General features: G+C 34.8%; 1 protein-coding gene across 3 annotated transcripts in view; it reads left to right on the top strand.

Annotated features, from left to right (window-relative positions):
• The window catches only part of DYNC2H1 (dynein cytoplasmic 2 heavy chain 1), a 413953-nt gene that overhangs the window by 34051 nt on the left and 362005 nt on the right, over positions 1-17897 (top strand). For all 3 annotated transcript variants that reach the window (XM_064288850.1, XM_064288851.1, XM_064288852.1), the window contains exons 20-30: positions 227-354; positions 3927-4076; positions 5083-5288; positions 6657-6812; positions 6902-7016; positions 7553-7723; positions 9166-9548; positions 11316-11448; positions 11542-11659; positions 14318-14430; positions 16392-16511. In XM_064288850.1, the coding sequence (XP_064144920.1) occupies positions 227-354; positions 3927-4076; positions 5083-5288; positions 6657-6812; positions 6902-7016; positions 7553-7723; positions 9166-9548; positions 11316-11448; positions 11542-11659; positions 14318-14430; positions 16392-16511 (1793 nt within the window). The remainder of the gene's footprint in view (positions 1-226; positions 355-3926; positions 4077-5082; positions 5289-6656; positions 6813-6901; positions 7017-7552; positions 7724-9165; positions 9549-11315; positions 11449-11541; positions 11660-14317; positions 14431-16391; positions 16512-17897) is intronic.

Below are 17897 nucleotides of genomic sequence, written 5' to 3' on the forward strand. Positions count from 1 at the left end.
TCCTTTAAAATGCTTAAGTACAATGTGAAACAACTAAACTTTGATAGGAAAAAAACTTTTTGCTTATTCTACATTTTGAAATTTTGTCATATGAAAGCAAATGATAATTTAAGATTTACTATATTTTATGTGGTGATTACTTCTAATATGCCTGGTTTGCAAATGATGTGATTGAATATTTTTTGGTGGTAATAGTTTTTCTTATGTTTCAATGTTACCCATTCAGCTCATTTACATGAAATTGATACATTTGTTACTGAGGCTGTGGAAATCTTAACAATTATGCCCCAGTCTGTGGAAGAAATAGGTGATGCAAATTTGCGATATAGTAAGCTACAAGAACAGAAGCCAGAGGTGAGAATTATCAAAATAAAGCTATTATTATTTTTTTTTTTACTGTACTAGAGATATTTAAATTATGTTATTATTTAGAAACAATAAATGATCTCACATTAGAAGGGAGTCCATATGATCTGATCCAACTGGTCAGCTCATGATTGCACGCGTAATGTTATGCTGGTGTAATGAAACAGTAACAATCATGCTTGTTCTTATCTTCAGAAGTATTTGCAGTCTGTTTTGTGAGACAGCATATTATAATAAGACTAAACTTAAATAATTCATAATGTTACTTCCAACTTTGTAATTTTAGGATATGAAAATATGAAGCTAGAGGTGAATTAGGACTGAATATATACATATATTCGTTCCTAAATTAATACATAGTGAGGGAGCCCTGGTGGCGCAATGGTTAATTGCTCAGCTGCTAACCAAAAGGTTGGGGGTTTGAACCCACCAGCTGCTCCACGGGGAAAAAAAACTGGCGATCTGCTCTTGTAAAGATTGCAGCCTAATAAACCTTATGGGGCAATTCCCTTTGTCCTTTAGTGTCGCTGTGAGTCAAAATTGATTTGCGTGCATACAACAGGAAAGATGGAAGAGTTTATAATTAGAGACAAAGATAAAAGAATGGTAAAGATTTATAAACAGAAGGCTAGAGCCCAGAATAAGCAAGCCAGAGTGTTAAAATACATATTTTGGATGATTTATGTTTAGTGCAAGAAGGAGAAATAGTTCATATCAGTAAAACAGGCTTTTATATGTACTTACTGTGTGATAGAATTAAAGTTATAAAGAAGGCTTAAGGTGAGTCAAATAATGTACCTTCATGGTGGAAGTAATTACAGACTTTTATGTGATAGGCTTGCAGGTATAAAGCTAGTTATAAAGGTAAGTAAAATACTGTACTGAAGAAGAAATTCATTTATTCAACAGATCTTTATAGATCATATGATATATTCCATGCATTGTTCTAGGAATTGGGGTTACAGCTGTAAACAAATCCATTCTCATGGAATGTGCATATGTGTATATGTGTGTGTGCGTGAGAGAGAGAGAGGAAGAGAACGAGTGAGGGAGGGGACATGTGTGACTGTGCACAACTGGTGGATGTTACTTAATGTGGGCGATCACAGGAGACCTCAGAGAGATGACATGTAATCCGAGACCTGAAAGATAAGGAGCTAACCATTCTAAGATTTGAGGACAGATCATTCCAAGCAGAATAAACAGCAAGTACAAAGACTTTAAGGCAGGGAAGGAGCTTGATATGTTCAAGGAACAGATGGAAGGGCGGTGGCTAAAGACTACCTCTCAAGGAAAAAAAATGGTATGAGGTAAAATTGGAAAGGTAGGCAAGGGCCAGATATAAAAGTACTTTAAACAGTCATAAGGAGCTTGGATTTTATTCTAAGTGCAATAGAAGGTATGTAGAGGGTTTTAAGCAGGGGGGTGACACAGTGTGGTTTACATTTTGAAGTGTTGACTCTGGGTGCTCTGTGGCGAATGGATTGCAGGGAGACAGAAGCAGGAACAGGGAGGTCAGCTAGTAGACTATTGCAGTATGGCAGCTGAGAGATGATGGAAACTTGGGCCATGTAGTAGCAGTGGAGATAGAACTGGAGAAATTGATGTTATATGTTAGAGTTAGAACTGGGAGGATCTTCTGATGCATTAGGTGGAGGGGGCTAGGGAAAGAGAAATCAAGATGTCTCCAAGTTTTTTGGTTTAGCAGCTGGGAAGCTAATGGTACCATTTACTGAGGCAAGGATGATTAGGGAAGGAATGTGTCTGGAGGTTGGAAGTGGTGGATTCAGACGTCGGGTAGAAGTTGGATAAAGAATATGGACTTTAGAATAAAGGTAAGGACTAGAGATCTAAATATCCATGATACTTAAAGCCATGGGATTGGATTACACCATCTGGTAGATAGTAAACAGTAGAGGATCTGGGGAATTCGAGGACCAGAGTCTGGACCATTCCAAATTTTTAAGTATTTACATAGGAGGAAGCAGCAAATGAGATTGAAAAGGATAAGCTAATGAAGTGGGTGGAAAGCCACAGAATTATAACATCATAAAAGCTAAGAGAAGAGAAATGCGTGTTGAATGTGGGGAACATTAAGTGTTAAGTATGATTAAATGGTAGTGAGGCAGGGAGTGGCACGAGATAAATGTAAAGAGATAAACAGGATCTAGGTTATGTGAGCCATGTTAAGGATCTTGGGTTTGATTCTGTGTGCACTGGGAAGTCGTTGCTGGGTTTTAAGCAACAAGATGTCAAAATTTGTGTTTTGATGTGGCTCTTTTGGTATGTGGATTTAAGGAAGTAGGACTGGAGGCAAATAGTCTAGAAAACTAATAATGTCTTTATGACTACCTTGGAGCCCTGGTGGCACAGTGGTTAAGCATTTGGCTGCTAACCAAAAGGTCAGTAGTTCGAATCCACTCCTTGGAAACCCTATGGGGCAGTTCTACTCTTTTCTATAGAGTCACTATGAGTTGGAATTGATTCAATGGCAGTGGATTTATGACTACCTTAGGTTCTGCTCATCTGTAAGAAATTAGAATCCTACTGTTTTTTTCTCTGTTCTTACTGATTCTCCTATTACAACATGGCTACTTAGTCCATTTAGTTTTCTCTTTTTATCAGATGAAACAGATTCTGACTAGGGATTGCAAACTGCTCCTTGAAATATATTTGGATTTCTTTTTGTCCATTTTATTACACATGCACAATGATTTTTAAAAAAACCTTTCAATGGATTGTATTTCTTTGCTGAGTAGTAAAAATACAGGTATTAATTATAGGGCACTTTTTATTTTTTTTTACAGTGCTTTAAAAGGCTTAGAAGCAAGTCAAGTAGTTTAACAACTATTGACCTATAACCTAGACAGTTTAACAAACTGATAACTATACACTATTCAGGACTTTTAAGTTAGAAACCTTGAATGCAATAGGTTGGTTTTACTTCTTAGGCTGTCTGTGTACTTTTTTTCATAACTTTCCCTTCTCTATTAAGTAGGGCAATTTAGTTCATTTATACTGTAAGATTGGAGCCCTGGTGGTGCAGTAGTTATGTGCTTAGCTGTTAACCAAAAAGGCTGGCTGTTCGAATCCACCAGCTGCCCATTAGAAACCCTGTGGGGCAGTTCTACTCTTCTATAGGATCGCTATGAGTTGGAATCAATTAATGGCAACAGTTTTTTTTTTTTTTTACAGTGTTAGATTATCTAATTCTTTTAGAAGCCTCTTTAGCATTTTCTTATGAATGGACCATTTATAAAAAGAACTTTATTTTGAGCAGCTATAATATTGTCTTTATGGGTTTGTAGCTTTACTGATAATCTCATATTACCCCTTCTTATTCCTTTTAACCTCTGATGTTAGAGTGTTGTAGTTGAGCTTGCATATAATAATAAGTGAGCGTTAGAAACTTTCCATCGAGGAATTTAACAAATTGTTTAAAAAGAAGAACCTTGATTAAAAAAAAAGCAAATCATGAAACAAAAATTAAAATAAGTGAAATCTTAGGAGATCTAATAAGAGGGGTTACTTTTCACATATGTTATATTTTAAACCTTTAGATTTTGCCCTTATTTCAAGAAGCTGAAGATAAAAACAGACTTTTACGAACTGTGGCAGGTGGAGGTTTAGAAGCAATTAGTAATCTGAAAGCTAAGTGGGATAAATTTGAGTTGATGATGGAAAGTCACCAGCTTATGATTAAAGATCAGGTAAGAACCTTTTAATGGTTTTGTTAAAATGGAAGCTTAATTTTTCTTACTTAAAATTTCTCGCTTATCTTTTTTCCATTATAGCTGAGGTTTATAAAAAATTTATACTGCTAATGAAATTGACCAACCTCAGTACTCTTGTACTGATGATCATTTGTCGTGGTTTTTCTTCCCTGCCTACCATAGCAAGAAGAAAAAGTCCCTTTGAAATGTAAACATTATTTCAGCCTTTCTTATTAATGGATTTATCGTTTATCTACTATGTACAGCTTAAGTTGATTGCTGAAACACGTACTTTTTTAATTACTAAGTTAAGTAGGCCGTAGGTGTGACTGTTCTAACAGGCATACAGAGTAATAGCAGCTTAAACAAGTTTCTACCTCAAGTTCGATTTCAGGCTGATGTGGTGCCTCTACTTTGCAACTTTGTTAGGGGACCAGGCTCCTTCAATCTCGTTTCTCCACCATCCATTCCTGAGGGATTGCCCGAGATAGATCACTACCATGTTCACTTGCCATCTGGTAGGGAGGGGAAAAGACGAAGGGGAGGACACCACTCTAACTTTCAGGGGCATAGACTGGAAGAAGTACACATCTATTGACCAGAACCTTGTCATGTGGCCCCCTGGCTGCATGGGAGACCAGGAAGTGCACTTCTCAGTTAAGCAGCTGTATACTCAGAAGAACCAGCAGTCACTTAACAAACATTTTTTATCGCACCGCTTTTGTTGATAGTTGTGGAGGATGCTGTTAATTACATGAATGATTTTTTTTTTTTAATGCTGATGTTTGAGGGTTATCTACTGTTATTCTAAATTTCAGGTCTAATATATCTTTGAATTATTTTATTGCATTTAAAATCAATGGATAAAAATAAAAATAATCTTTCTCGAAAAGCAGGCATTGATATTTTTTCACTTTTAAATACAAAATATTGGATATAAAAATGCAAAAATAAAGTAAGATTTTACTGTGCCTTAAATTACTTAAACTATATTGGCTTATAGATTGAAGTGATGAAAGGAAATGTAAAATCACGTCTTCACATCTACTATCAAGAACTGGAAAAATTCAAAGCTCGTTGGGATCAACTAAAGCCTGGTGATGATGCTATTGAAACTGGGCAGCAAAATACTCTTGATAAAAGTGCAGAGTCAATAAAGGAGAAAAAAATTGAGTTTGATGAACTTGAAGTCATAAGGAAAAAGCTGGTGTACGTTTTTTCTTTAAAACTGATAATGCCTATTTTGAAAAAAGTTTTGTATTAATATACCAATATAGTAACTTTGTTTTATCTTGTCTTAATGCCTTTCCTCTAAAACTTCAGCAGTGTTTAAAAGAGAATTTATTATTTAGAGTTTGCTCTACTGCTTTCTTAGGGGTTATGGTTGGGTTATTTAAAGGTATTAAAAGAAGGGCAAATTGTTGGTCAGCCCTAGAACAGAGTAGAAAATTAAATTTACTAAAAAGTTAAGTTAGGGTATTAGAATACTTGCTTTTTATGATCTCATCCTATTTTAAAATGGGCTCTATAGAGTTTATGGAAAAATTACTTTCAGACTCTCTTAGTAAAAAAATGAACCTAGTAATACAATGAATAAGTAATAAAGAAATTTCAAAGAAAAAAAGTAGGTGGTCAGTTTATCTTATAAGAATAATTAGATTTGAACATTGTTTTAGGTTTGGTTTGCTTAGGAAGATACCCACCAAATAATTGCTTTCATAGGGTTTTAGCACCATATTTATTTATTAGATGAAGGCTATCTTATATTTTCGAAGTTAGCCCTTTCAACTGTTCTCTTCTTGGATTAATCCATAGATTTGTACAATCCAGAATACATATATATATATATACATACACGCACACACACACTGGATGGCACAAATGGTTAAATGCTTGACTACTAGCCAAAAGGTTGGCAATTTGAACCCACCCAAAGGTACCTCAGAAGACAGGCCTAGTGATCTGGTTCTAAAAGGTCACAGCCTTCAAAACTCTATGGAGCAGTTCTGTTCTGCACACATGGGGTGGCTGTGAGTTGGAATCGACTCGAAGATAGCTAACAATAACAACATGTAGAAAGTATGCATTTTGTGTATATATATATATATATATATGCATATATACATACAGAGCCATGGTGGTGCCAGTAGTTAAGCGTTCGGCTGCTAACCAAAAGGTTGGCAATTTGAAACCGCCAGCTGCTCCTTGGAAATTCTATGGAGGCAGTTCTGCTGTGTCATATAGGGTTGCTATGAGTTGAAATAGACTCGATGGCAAGGGGTTTATGTATACATACACAAACATAAAAAAATTTACTTATGTATTTGTTTATGTATTACCACTGCCTTTTTGACTCTTTTGGAAGAAATGAATATTAATGAATTAGTAGGGTCCGGACCTAAGCAGTTAAAATAAAATTCTCATGTAAAGTAGGAATAGTCCACCGCTGTCCACTTCTACATCGGATACACAACAGACACACACATACACGTACACACCAGGAATGCAGTTAAATGACTTACTGACATTTAACGTTTTTAAAACAATCTAATAATATTTCAATATTTGTTTCTGTAGTGATGATTGCCATCATTTTGGATTAGAAGAGCCCAACTTCTCCCTGGCGTATAGCATCTCTAAAGATATTGAGAGCTGTGCGCAAGTTTGGGCCCTTTATGAAGAGTTCCATCAAGGATTCCAAGAAATGGCTGATGAAGATTGGATTACTTTCCGGTTTGATTCAAAAACAATATTTAGATTATTATAACTCATTAGTGATTTTTGGAATGTACATTTTAAGATGTGTTTCTGTTATTTTATAGGACTAAGACACACCTATTTGAGGAATTTTTGGTGGATTGGCATGACAGATTAAGGAAGGTTGAGGAACATTCAGTAATGACTGTGAAATTACAATCAGAAATTGACAAGTATAAAGTAAGGTTGTTTTATTCATTCTGCTAATTAAAAAATGATGTTTTCAGCTTTTACAGATCTTTTTATTGTGTAATAACCGAGCTGTTATTCAATTAGTAATATTAATTGAAAAATATATAAATTTTAGTTTATATATTTTTCAATTAATATTATTCCATTACATGAAAAAATAGGAAGTATAGAGTAAACCATAGAAACTATTGTATTTTTGCTACCAATATAAAAGAACAGTTGTAACTAAGAAATTTATGGTTAAAGTTATAAATCAGAGTGTTTATAATCCTAGCACATGGGTCATATCCTAGAATAATAAAAATAGAAATATTTGATATGTTTTAAAACACAGTAAACTAAAATGGGAAATCTGGATGTACCCATGAATAGTGAAAAGTTTTGTACAATTCTGACTAAGAATGTGATTTTAAGGTTGTTAAATAAGATAATGAATAATTATGTTAATAAAGTAATTAATAATTTACGTTTTGCAAATTTATGAATATGTGTATGCATATGCTTTTTTCCTTCTTGGTTAACAGATTGCAGTTCCTGTACTGAAGTACGTCCGAGGGGAGCATCTCTCTCCAGATCACTGGCTCGACCTTTTCCGCCTCCTTGGCCTTCCTAGGGGAACTAGTCTAGAGAAATTATTGTTTGGAGATCTGATCAAAGTAGCTGATACAATTGTAGCCAAAGCTTCAGACCTTAAAGTAAGTATATTTTCTTTATAAATATCTCATAAATATGACCTTTGTTAGTATCCAGCTTTGCTTCATATTTTGTTGTTTATACACAACAGTAAGTTGGTCTTTTTTCCTTCCCTTAAAGTAGTGACAAACCAAGAAAAAAAAACCAAACCTGTTGCCGTCAAGTTGATGCCAACTCATAGTGACCCTGTAGGAAGACTAGAACTGCCGCACAGGGTTTCCAAGGAGCAGCTGGTGGATTTGAACTGCCGACCTTTTGGTTAGCAAACAAATGCTTAACCACTGTGTCACCAGGGCTCCAAAGTAGTGACAGTCTTGTTATTACATTATTCTCTCAGGAATACATTTGAATCTGTCTATCTTTGTGTATAGAAATATAGAAACAATGATACAAGACCCTTTTTTGAAAGAAAGAAAAGTATGAAATAAAAGAGCGTTAAAAAAGAGGGAATCAGCTTTAATCAAAAAGCAAACAAATAAAAATCATTTTACATAAAATAGTTTTAAAATCATGTGATATGTTATAATCGAAGGTGACCAAACCAAACCAAGCCCACTGCCGTCAAATCCATTCCAACTCATAGCGATTCTCTAGGACAGAGTAGAATAGCCCCATAGGGCTTCCAAGGCTATAATCTTTACGAAAGCAGATTGCCACATCTGTCTCTGGCAGAGCAGCTGGTGCGTTTGAACTGTCGACCTTTCGGTTAGCAGCTGAGCATTTAAATATTGTGCCGCCAGGGCTCCTTAAGATTGAAGTTAGGGGATACAAATATCCAGGGAGCTAAACCAAGAACCAATTTGTTAACCAGGTTGAAAAAAGATCTCAGGTAAAAGCAGAACTTTTCATAATTCTGTCATAAGTGGCAGACTTCCTGTATTGTGTTTTCTGGCCATTCAATATATAAACGTAAGGACTTATGTCAGATTGTGTTATTTCCTATCTAAAATGTAAATCTTTATGTTTGTCGACAATCCTGAAGCATATTTAGGTAATGATGAAAAATTATAAAGCATAGCTGCTGTAGGAGATAATGCTAGCTGATTGTTAATCGTTTTAGATATATCAGAATTTGCTATAAAATATGTGCACTTCCTTCCTAAAAAATCTTGACTTTTTGGTCTCCGAAGCTTTAAATAAGCCAGACTAGTTTTGCATTTTCCTATAGATGCTTTGAATTTTGTGTTTTTCTTTTCTTTTGTAGAAGTAAAAAGAGTAAGGCAGAACTTTGTATATACTTTGACAGTGTGAACCTGATACTTAGTAGCTGATATCCCTTAATACATTAGTTGATAATTCTGTTGGATTATAGGTGAAATATATCCACTTAAATTTTTTTTGCTTTATGATAAAAAGCCAGATAAACACATATTTTCTTATAAAATACAGTTCTTATAATTTACATATATGTCAATTAAGTAATATGGATCCTTTGTGTTAATAGGATTTAAATAGTCGGGCACAAGGTGAAGTTACAATCAGAGAAGCTTTACGTGAACTTGATCTCTGGGGAGTTGGAGCAGTGTTTACACTGATTGATTATGAAGACAGCCAAAGTCGAACCATCAAGCTGATTAAAGACTGGAAAGATATAGTAAATCAGGTTGGGGATAACCGATGCCTTCTTCAATCCTTAAAGGATTCTCCTTATTATAAAGGATTTGAAGATAAAGTATCAATTTGGGAAAGAAAACTTGCAGAGTTAGATGAATACCTGCAGAATTTGAATCATATTCAAAGGAAGTGGGTGTATTTGGAACCCATTTTTGGCCGTGGAGCATTGCCAAAAGAGCAGACACGTTTCAACAGAGTTGATGAAGATTTTAGGTCAGTGTAATTACCATATAAGAAATAGACATATATGGCAGTTTTTTATTCATGCATATCCTGAGGTGCTTAATACTGGTAAATACTTTTACATTATTTGTATCCCCTGTGTATGGAACCTCTGTCTCTTTTGGATCCTACTGAGAAGCTGTTTTCTCTCCTTCAGTCATTTGCCTTTTGAACCATTTTGGTTCATTTTCTGTCTTTACTACTATACCTAATATATGTATATATTGTCTAAAGTCATTAGTTACTTTCCAGTTGTAAATTCCATGGACATTTTAAATTCTTCATCTGTAACTAGTATTTAATGGAGGTGAGCATTTCTTCTTTCTTGAAAAGTCACTTTCCTAGGCTTCTGGTTCCCCTGTTTTCTGCCTGTGTCTCTGGTTTCTACTTCTAATTACTAGTCCTCAGGCCTAAACTTTTGGATGTAGACATTCTCCAGATTTCAGTCTCAGATTCTTTTCTCACTCTGTGCTCTCGCTTTAAGTGATCTTTACCCATACATTTAGCATCAATTCTCTTTTATTCAAGGTCTCCTAAATGTATGTGTACAGCCCATATTTCTCTTCTGAGCTTCAAATCTACTCAACATCCTCAGTCAATATGTAGAAATGGATTTCATGAGCACCCCCCATCCCTTTTCTACAAATCTTTTCCCTTTATTGATTCTTGTCTCAATAAATAAAAAACCCATTGCCATGAAGTCAATTCCAACTCACAGTGACCCTGTAGGACAGAGTAGAACTGCCCCATAGGGTTTCCAAAGAGTGGCTGATGGATTTGAACTGCCGACTTCTCAATAAATGGTACCACCTAATTGCTGAAAGCAGAACCTTAATGTATGTCTTTGACATCTCCCTCTCCCTCCACTTTCAAAATCCATTGTTACCAAATTTTGTTGGTTCTAACCTACTTATATCTTGAAAAAACACTTTTCACCTATCTACATCTCCCATTCCAAGGTACTTTTTCACTCATTTGAATTACTTCAATAATCTCCTGACTTGCTCTTGTCCTGTCCAGTAAGTTTTTGACACAATAACCAGAGTAATATTTTTAAAATGAAAATTTCCTCACTTCTTTCTTTTACTCTTTGAGTAAAACTTTAATATGGTTTCTCACTGCTCTAAGGATAATGGTAAAAATACTTAAGTAGCTGTAGAGCACTGTATGATCTGCTCCTCGCCCATCTCTCTAGCCTTTTCTTGGGTTATTTTCCTTATTGCTTCAGTGACTCTAGCCTTTAGTTTCTGAGATGTGCTCAGCTCCTTCCCAGGATCTTTTTTAGGAACTCTTTCCTTCCTACTCACTGACTTTGTTTTTCCCCCACTCATCTTTCAATTTAAATTACTTCCTCAAGGAAATCTTAGTTTAAGAGTTATCCTATTAACCACTTTTACAATACTTGGTACTTTTCTTTCTTTACATTTATTATGATTTTGTGTAAGCATTTTATTGAGAAATTGTTTAACATCTTTCTTTGTCATCAGGCCATTAGTTCCCTGAGGTATGGCTTAATACATGTTAGTGAATGAATGAAATAAGAGAATGGGTAGTATGGTTTATATGTTATAAATGGTAATGAAATGCTATTAATATTTAGCATTACGTTCCAGAAACATAATGATGTATTGCTATTATAGTAGTGTAACCTGAAGTAGCTTGGTTGAAATAGCCTAAAAAATATGTCAGCCTTACTATCTCTCTCAGCCAAAAAACTGTTATAATAAATGTGAAAATAATTTTTCTTTTTGTTTGTAGATCAATAATGACTGACATCAAGAGAGACAATAGAGTAACAACGTTAACTAGTCATGCAGGAATCAGGAATTCTTTACTAACTATACTTGATCAGCTTCAAAGATGTCAAAAATCATTGAATGAATTTTTGGAGGTATTTTTTTAAAAAACAATTCATGTAATAGATGCTGAAGCCTTTAATGTCTTTTTTTAAAAGTTAAGGGTATTCTTTTTATTTTTATATTAGGAAAAACGCTCAGCATTCCCAAGATTTTATTTTATTGGTGATGATGATTTGTTAGAAATACTGGGCCAGTCTACTAACCCATCAGTGATTCAGTCTCACCTTAAGAAGCTGTTTGCAGGTAGGATTCAACATTTATTCAGCATATAGTTATTGAGTTTCATCTATACGTCAGGCATATGTTAAGCTCTGGATGGACTACTGAATAAAATACAAATGCTACCTTCAAGGAACTTACAGGCTAGTGGAGGAGATGAGATAGTACGTTGACAAATATTATACAATGCGATAATTTCAGTGATCAGCGTAAGTATGCGGTGTTACAGCTGCATCTATGAGGCTATTTTGCTCAGTTTTGAGAAAGTGACGTCTAAGATGAGACACGAAGACTGTGTATGTAGTCCTTAGCTAGAAGAAGAGTGGTGAGGCAAAGGTAATAGCCTTTGCAAAGATCTGGAGGTGAAGGAGAACATGACCCCTTCAGTTTTATACATATTAAGTTTAAAGCCTCCTGAAAGACATCCAAGTGGAGTTGCTAAATAGGCAGTTATTGTTAGCAGAGAGATCTGGGCTAGGGATATAGAATTGGGAGCCGTTTGTATACAGGTAATAATTAAGCTATGGGAATAGATGAAGGCAAAAGTGTAATTAGTGTTATATGCTTCAGTGAGCCTGTTGAGTCACTTTATTTGGGTATTTACTTATGACAAATGGGATAGATTTGTTACAGATATAATGATGATGACTGTTTTCTAAAACTATTTCATTTGTTTGGAAAAGAAGTATTTTTTCCAATTAAGAAGTAAAAAAAATTTCATCATTATTACCTATAATCAGGGATCAATAAACTACAACCCATGGGCCAAATCTGGCTCGCTGCCTGTTTTTTTAAAGTAAAGTTTTATTGGAACACAACCATACTCATTCATTTAAGTATTGTCTATAGCTGCTTTTGTGCTACACATACAGAGTCAAGTGTTACCACACAGTGTGTATGACTTGTAAGGCTATGATATTTAATCTCTGGTCCTTTATAGAAAAAATTTCCAACCTCTGTAGATTTGAAACCTTAGGGTGCAAATCTGAAGCTGTGATTTGGGCTATGGAGCTCCTGAAATTAGAAGGCCTGCTTTCAAGCTCTATCTCCACTGTCTATTAGTTGGTTATTAATTTACCTCTCTGAAACTTAGGTTTCCCTTCTTTAAATTGGAAATAATAACTTAAAGGGTTTTTTTTTGAAAATTAAATGAGGTAATATATTCAAGTTTTTTTTAATACTATAAAATGGCATGCAATTTTGGGGGGGTGAAATTGCCATTGAGTCGATTCTGACTCATAGCGACTCCATAGGAAAGAGTATAATTTTCTCCATAGGGTTTCCAAGAAGCGGCTGGTGGATTCGAACTGCCGACCTTTTGGTTAGCAGTTGGGCTCTTAACCACCGTGCCACCACGGCTCCACATTTGGGAAAAAGGGAGTCTTATTTGCCCTCCCCTTTTTCTTATCTTTTTATCTCATAGCTAAATACTACCTGTAATGATCACTATTCTTACTACATGTCTAGGACGTTTCTTACGATTTTAAAAATAAACTTTATTGATACATGATTTACATGTAATAAAATACTCACATTTTAAGTTTATAGTTTGATGAGTTTCAGTAAATGTAAGTACCACACCAGTCAAGATACAGAACATTTCCATGAGCCTGGAATATTCCCTCATGCCTCTTCACAGCTATTCTCCCCCCGCCAGCTGCACCCCTCTGCCACTGCAACCACTGATCTGATTTCTATTATTATAGATTAGTTTTTGCCTTTTTTTAAGAAGTTCTTATAAGTGGAATCATCAGTATGTATTCTTATGTACTCATTTGTCTCTGGCTTCTTTTGTTTAGCCTAATGTACAACTGTATTTCATTCCTTTTTATTGCCGAATAGTGTCCCATTGTTGCATATGCCAGTTTGTTTACCCATTCACCTGTTAGTGGACTTTTGGGTTATTTTCAGTTTTTGGCTATTAGGAATAAAGTTGTTATGAGCATGTGTGTACGAGTATTTATTTGAGCCTTGGTGACACACTGTTTAAATGCTTAGCTGCCATCTGAAAGGTTGGCAGTTCAAATCCACCAGCCGCTCTGCAGGAGAAAGATATGGTATTCTGCTTCCATAAGGATGTACAGCCTTGGAAACCCTGTGGGGCAGTTCTACACTGTGCTGTAGGATTGCCGTGAGTTGGAATTAACTCTACGGCAAAGGGTTTTTTTTTTTTTAATATTTGTTTGAGTATCTTGAAGTTCTTTTGGTGTATATCTAGGAGTGAAATGCTGGGTCATATACTAAATGTGTGTTAAACTTTATAAGAAACAACCAAATCATTTTCCAAAGAGATTGTAACATTTCACCTTCTCACCAACAGTGTAGGAGAGGACAGTCAGTTCTTATTGATTGGTACTCATTGATTAGATTGCCTGAAATTATTTGTGGAGAATGGTGAGAATGAATGAATAATAAAAATATGTAAATATGCTGTAAAACTATCAGCGAACTATGTCATGTTATTAGGTATCTGTCTGAAATATTTTATATTAATAATAAAAATTATCTATCAAAAATTGATTTTTTCCTCAGGAAGATATTTAAATACTAGGGACACTACTATATATATATGATGTGGCATATGTTATAATCATATTATATATTATGTGGTATACATATATCATATCTAATAATTATGTCTTTAATTCTTTTGCATTTAAAATTATTGTTTTTATATTACAGGTATTAACAGTGTATGCTTTGATGAGGAATCAAAGCATATAATTGCAATGAAATCTTTAGAGGGAGAAGTTGTGCCTTTTAAAAATAAAGTTCTCCTGTCAGATAATGTGGAGGTAAACAATTATTTTTCAAGTGTGAAAAAAAAAAATTCTCCGATCCTTGTATTAAAAATAATTTAGCCAGTTTAAAGTTAATTAATTCAGGCCTTTAAAAGAACCCATCTCATATCTTAAGTGATTTGTTTTGTTTTGATCAATATTCTGACATGAAAAAGAATATGGATTTTTAGTGTTTGAAAGGCAGCACATAGTAATGAAAAGATCCTTGACTTTGGAGTCAAAAAGACTAAATCTTTTTAATCTTAGCTCCGCATCTTATTAGCTGTGTGAATTAGAGCTTCAGTTTTCTCATTTGTAAAGTGGGAAACAATGTCTGTGGCAAAAAAATTTCTTTTGGAAATTAAATGAGATAACTGGATTTAAGTACACCGTATATAGTACTTGGGACATAAGTATCCAATAAGTCTTAGTTCTCTTTTCTCTTTAAAATACGAGTTGTATATGATATGATTTAGGTGAACAAGTACAATTGAAACTAGTGCATTTTTGGAGCAACAATTGGTTAATTGGTTCTATAGGACTGGAAGTGAACTGATTAAAGGCCTATTACATGTATGTAGATAAAGCCAACCAGCAATAGGCTACATCACATTGAATTCTGATTTTCAGTTTACAAAATTATCTTCTTGGGTCAAGTTAGGGGCCATGCATAAGGCCTAGCAAAATGTCCAGTCCTGGTTAGGTCTCAGCATTTTATTTGATGTTAAATACATAAACAGGCGATTGTAAACATAGAAAATTTGCTGTAACTCTTGGGTTTGGTGAAGAGTTTTTTGTTTTAATTGTTTTCTTTTCTGGTAATTTTGTTGAGAGCAGGTGAACAGAGGGAGAAAGGTTAAGTGTCAGTAACTGGGCTAGAGCAGTTTTACCAGCAAAGGAAAAGCTGGAACTCTGCAAGCTCTTGTGATGATTAACCAAATAGGTGGCTCTGTTGCCTGGCTCTGAGAGACAGTCTCACTCTTTGTCTTTAATTGCTTTTGAACACTGATTCATGCTGTTTTTAATGCTGAAAAGTTCTCTGCACATGAGTAAAAAAGCTAGGACTTAGAGTTAGTTTTAAGTAAGTAATGATGAAAAGTTATTTTAAGATTGTACATTTTACCCTGATGTTTTATTGTAAATAAGTAAATAATACACCCTTTTAAAGTCATTAAGTAGTGAATTATATATATTCATTATTATTTATCAATAGTCATTATTATTTTAACTTTAATTAACTTTTATTATTTTAACTATAATCAAGTACTTGGAAGAATATATTGTTTTAATTTTGAAGCAAAATTAGGTTTAAAGAGTCAACCCAACCCTCAAATAATAGTTCATCCTAATGAAACATTTCCTTTCTGAATATGAGGTCACCAGCATAGCTTGAGTCACAGAACTTAGTCAGTTACTTTGACTCTATTGGCCCAAATCTCTAGTTTGATTTATCATAATAATACAACAAATGGGTTACTTCTTAAATGTTTATATTTTATATATGTATATATGGAGCCCTCGTGGTGCAGTGATTAAGAGCATGGCTGCTAACCAAAAGGTTGGCAGCTTGAATCCACCAGCTGCTCCTTGAAAACCCTACGGGGCAGTTCTACTCTGTCATATAGTGTCATTATGAGTTGGAATTGACCCAGTGGCAACATGTTTATGTGCGTGTGTACGTGTGTGTGTATATATATATATGTACTCACACACACACACACACACACACACAAACATACACATATAATAGCAATGATAGTGATACCTAACCACAAATTTGTGGGTTTTCACACTTACCATTATTCTAAGAGTTGAAAATACTGTTCTTTTCAAGTTATTTAGATCATTTATTCATAAAATAATTATATCTCTTATAATACATTTTGGGAATGTGGGAGTCAATAAGAAATTATATTCATCCCTACTGAGTAAAAGAGTAGGGGAGTCAATAGATTGTGTATTTATTTCATTTTCAGACTTGGTTAAATGGTTTATCCTTGGAAATGAAAGAAACTTTGAAACAGTTGTTGAAGGAATGTGTTACTACTGGGAGAAGTTCTCAAGGTGCAATTGACCCATCTCTCTTCCCTTCGCAGGTAAGGGGCCTTATGTGTAGAATATGTAGGTAGGCATGGTGTCATGGGAAGATCCCTGACCCAAAGGTTAGGAGGCTTAGACAACTAACATCTTTGTCCTCCGTTTATCTGACAGTTAATATGTACATCATGTTTAACTTCTGGGTCTTAGTTCTCTCAAGTATAAAACGTAGAAATTGAACTGCATGATGGTGAAGTTCTCATCTAGCTCTGTTAGTTTGCTGTAACTCAGATGCTTTCAAGCAGAAGACATGTTGAAATCTAAGCAACCAAGGCCAGTGATGAATGGCATAGGGAGGGAGGAATCAAGTATGTAGTAGCTTCCTACTTCTAGGTGATGGAGAGCCACAAGATCTAAACACTACCTCTACACCTTCCATGTAACTATCTAAAATACGGGATCTGACAGGAACTTAGCAGGGCATTAGCCTAGGTTTAAAATATAGTCACAATACAGAGCTATAATATTGGCAGGGAAGTTAAGAACTAGGCCACATGGTGGGTTATAGAGTTGATGCAGCTCAGTGTTAGTAGGCGCTCATACCTGGAATGATGCATACTAGATGTATATTTGTTGCTGATTGGGACTAACCCTGCATGATGATGTAAGTCATCAGCAACTTTAGTTCTTCGGGGCTGTGGAAGGTAGGCATTAGAATGTTCTTTGGTTTCTCACAGGACAATCTACCGAATGGCTTTCAAAGTTATTTGTTTTTCAGAATTTAGTTGCTTTGGAAACAGATTTTTAATGTTGGTTCTCCTAAAGTATGAGAAATTAGATGGAAAGCTTGGAACCCATTTAGATTCTTAGCCATTTTATCATTCATGTATTTTGCACATTTTAGCATTTAGAGTCAAACTAAAATGTGTTTAAAAAATCTTGAGTTCTTAGAGAAAAATAAAAGTAATCCTCACTGACTGATCAATGCCATTGCAAAGTCAGAGTTCACCTGCTTTATTATCTCCGAAAATGTTTACTAAAATACTTTGCCAGCTTCCAGATAAGATAAAAGTTAACTTACAATAAAAGACATAATGTGAAAAAAAACCCATAAAAGTAAGAATTGCGTAATCTACATACTCTGCACTTATTGACTATGTTATTATCCAACATTTCACATTTACAGCAATAGTGAAAAATCTGCTGTTTCACTATTTTGCGCATTAACAGCGTACATCTGGCAGTGATGAACACCAAGGTGTGAGGGGAGAGTATGCTGGCTGTGATGGTGAAGGCTTTGTGTCAGTTTGGCTGGGCCATGATTCTCAGTGGTTTGACAGTTATGCCTCGTAGACTTTTTAAAGATAATTTATTTTTGTTGTGGCTGTTGAGAAAATATGCAGCAGAACATACACCAATTCAACAGTTTCTCTATGTACAATTCA

The sequence above is a fragment of the Loxodonta africana genome, chromosome 7, assembly GCF_030014295.1.
Source record: "Loxodonta africana isolate mLoxAfr1 chromosome 7, mLoxAfr1.hap2, whole genome shotgun sequence".
Classification (NCBI taxonomy): domain Eukaryota; kingdom Metazoa; phylum Chordata; class Mammalia; order Proboscidea; family Elephantidae; genus Loxodonta; species Loxodonta africana.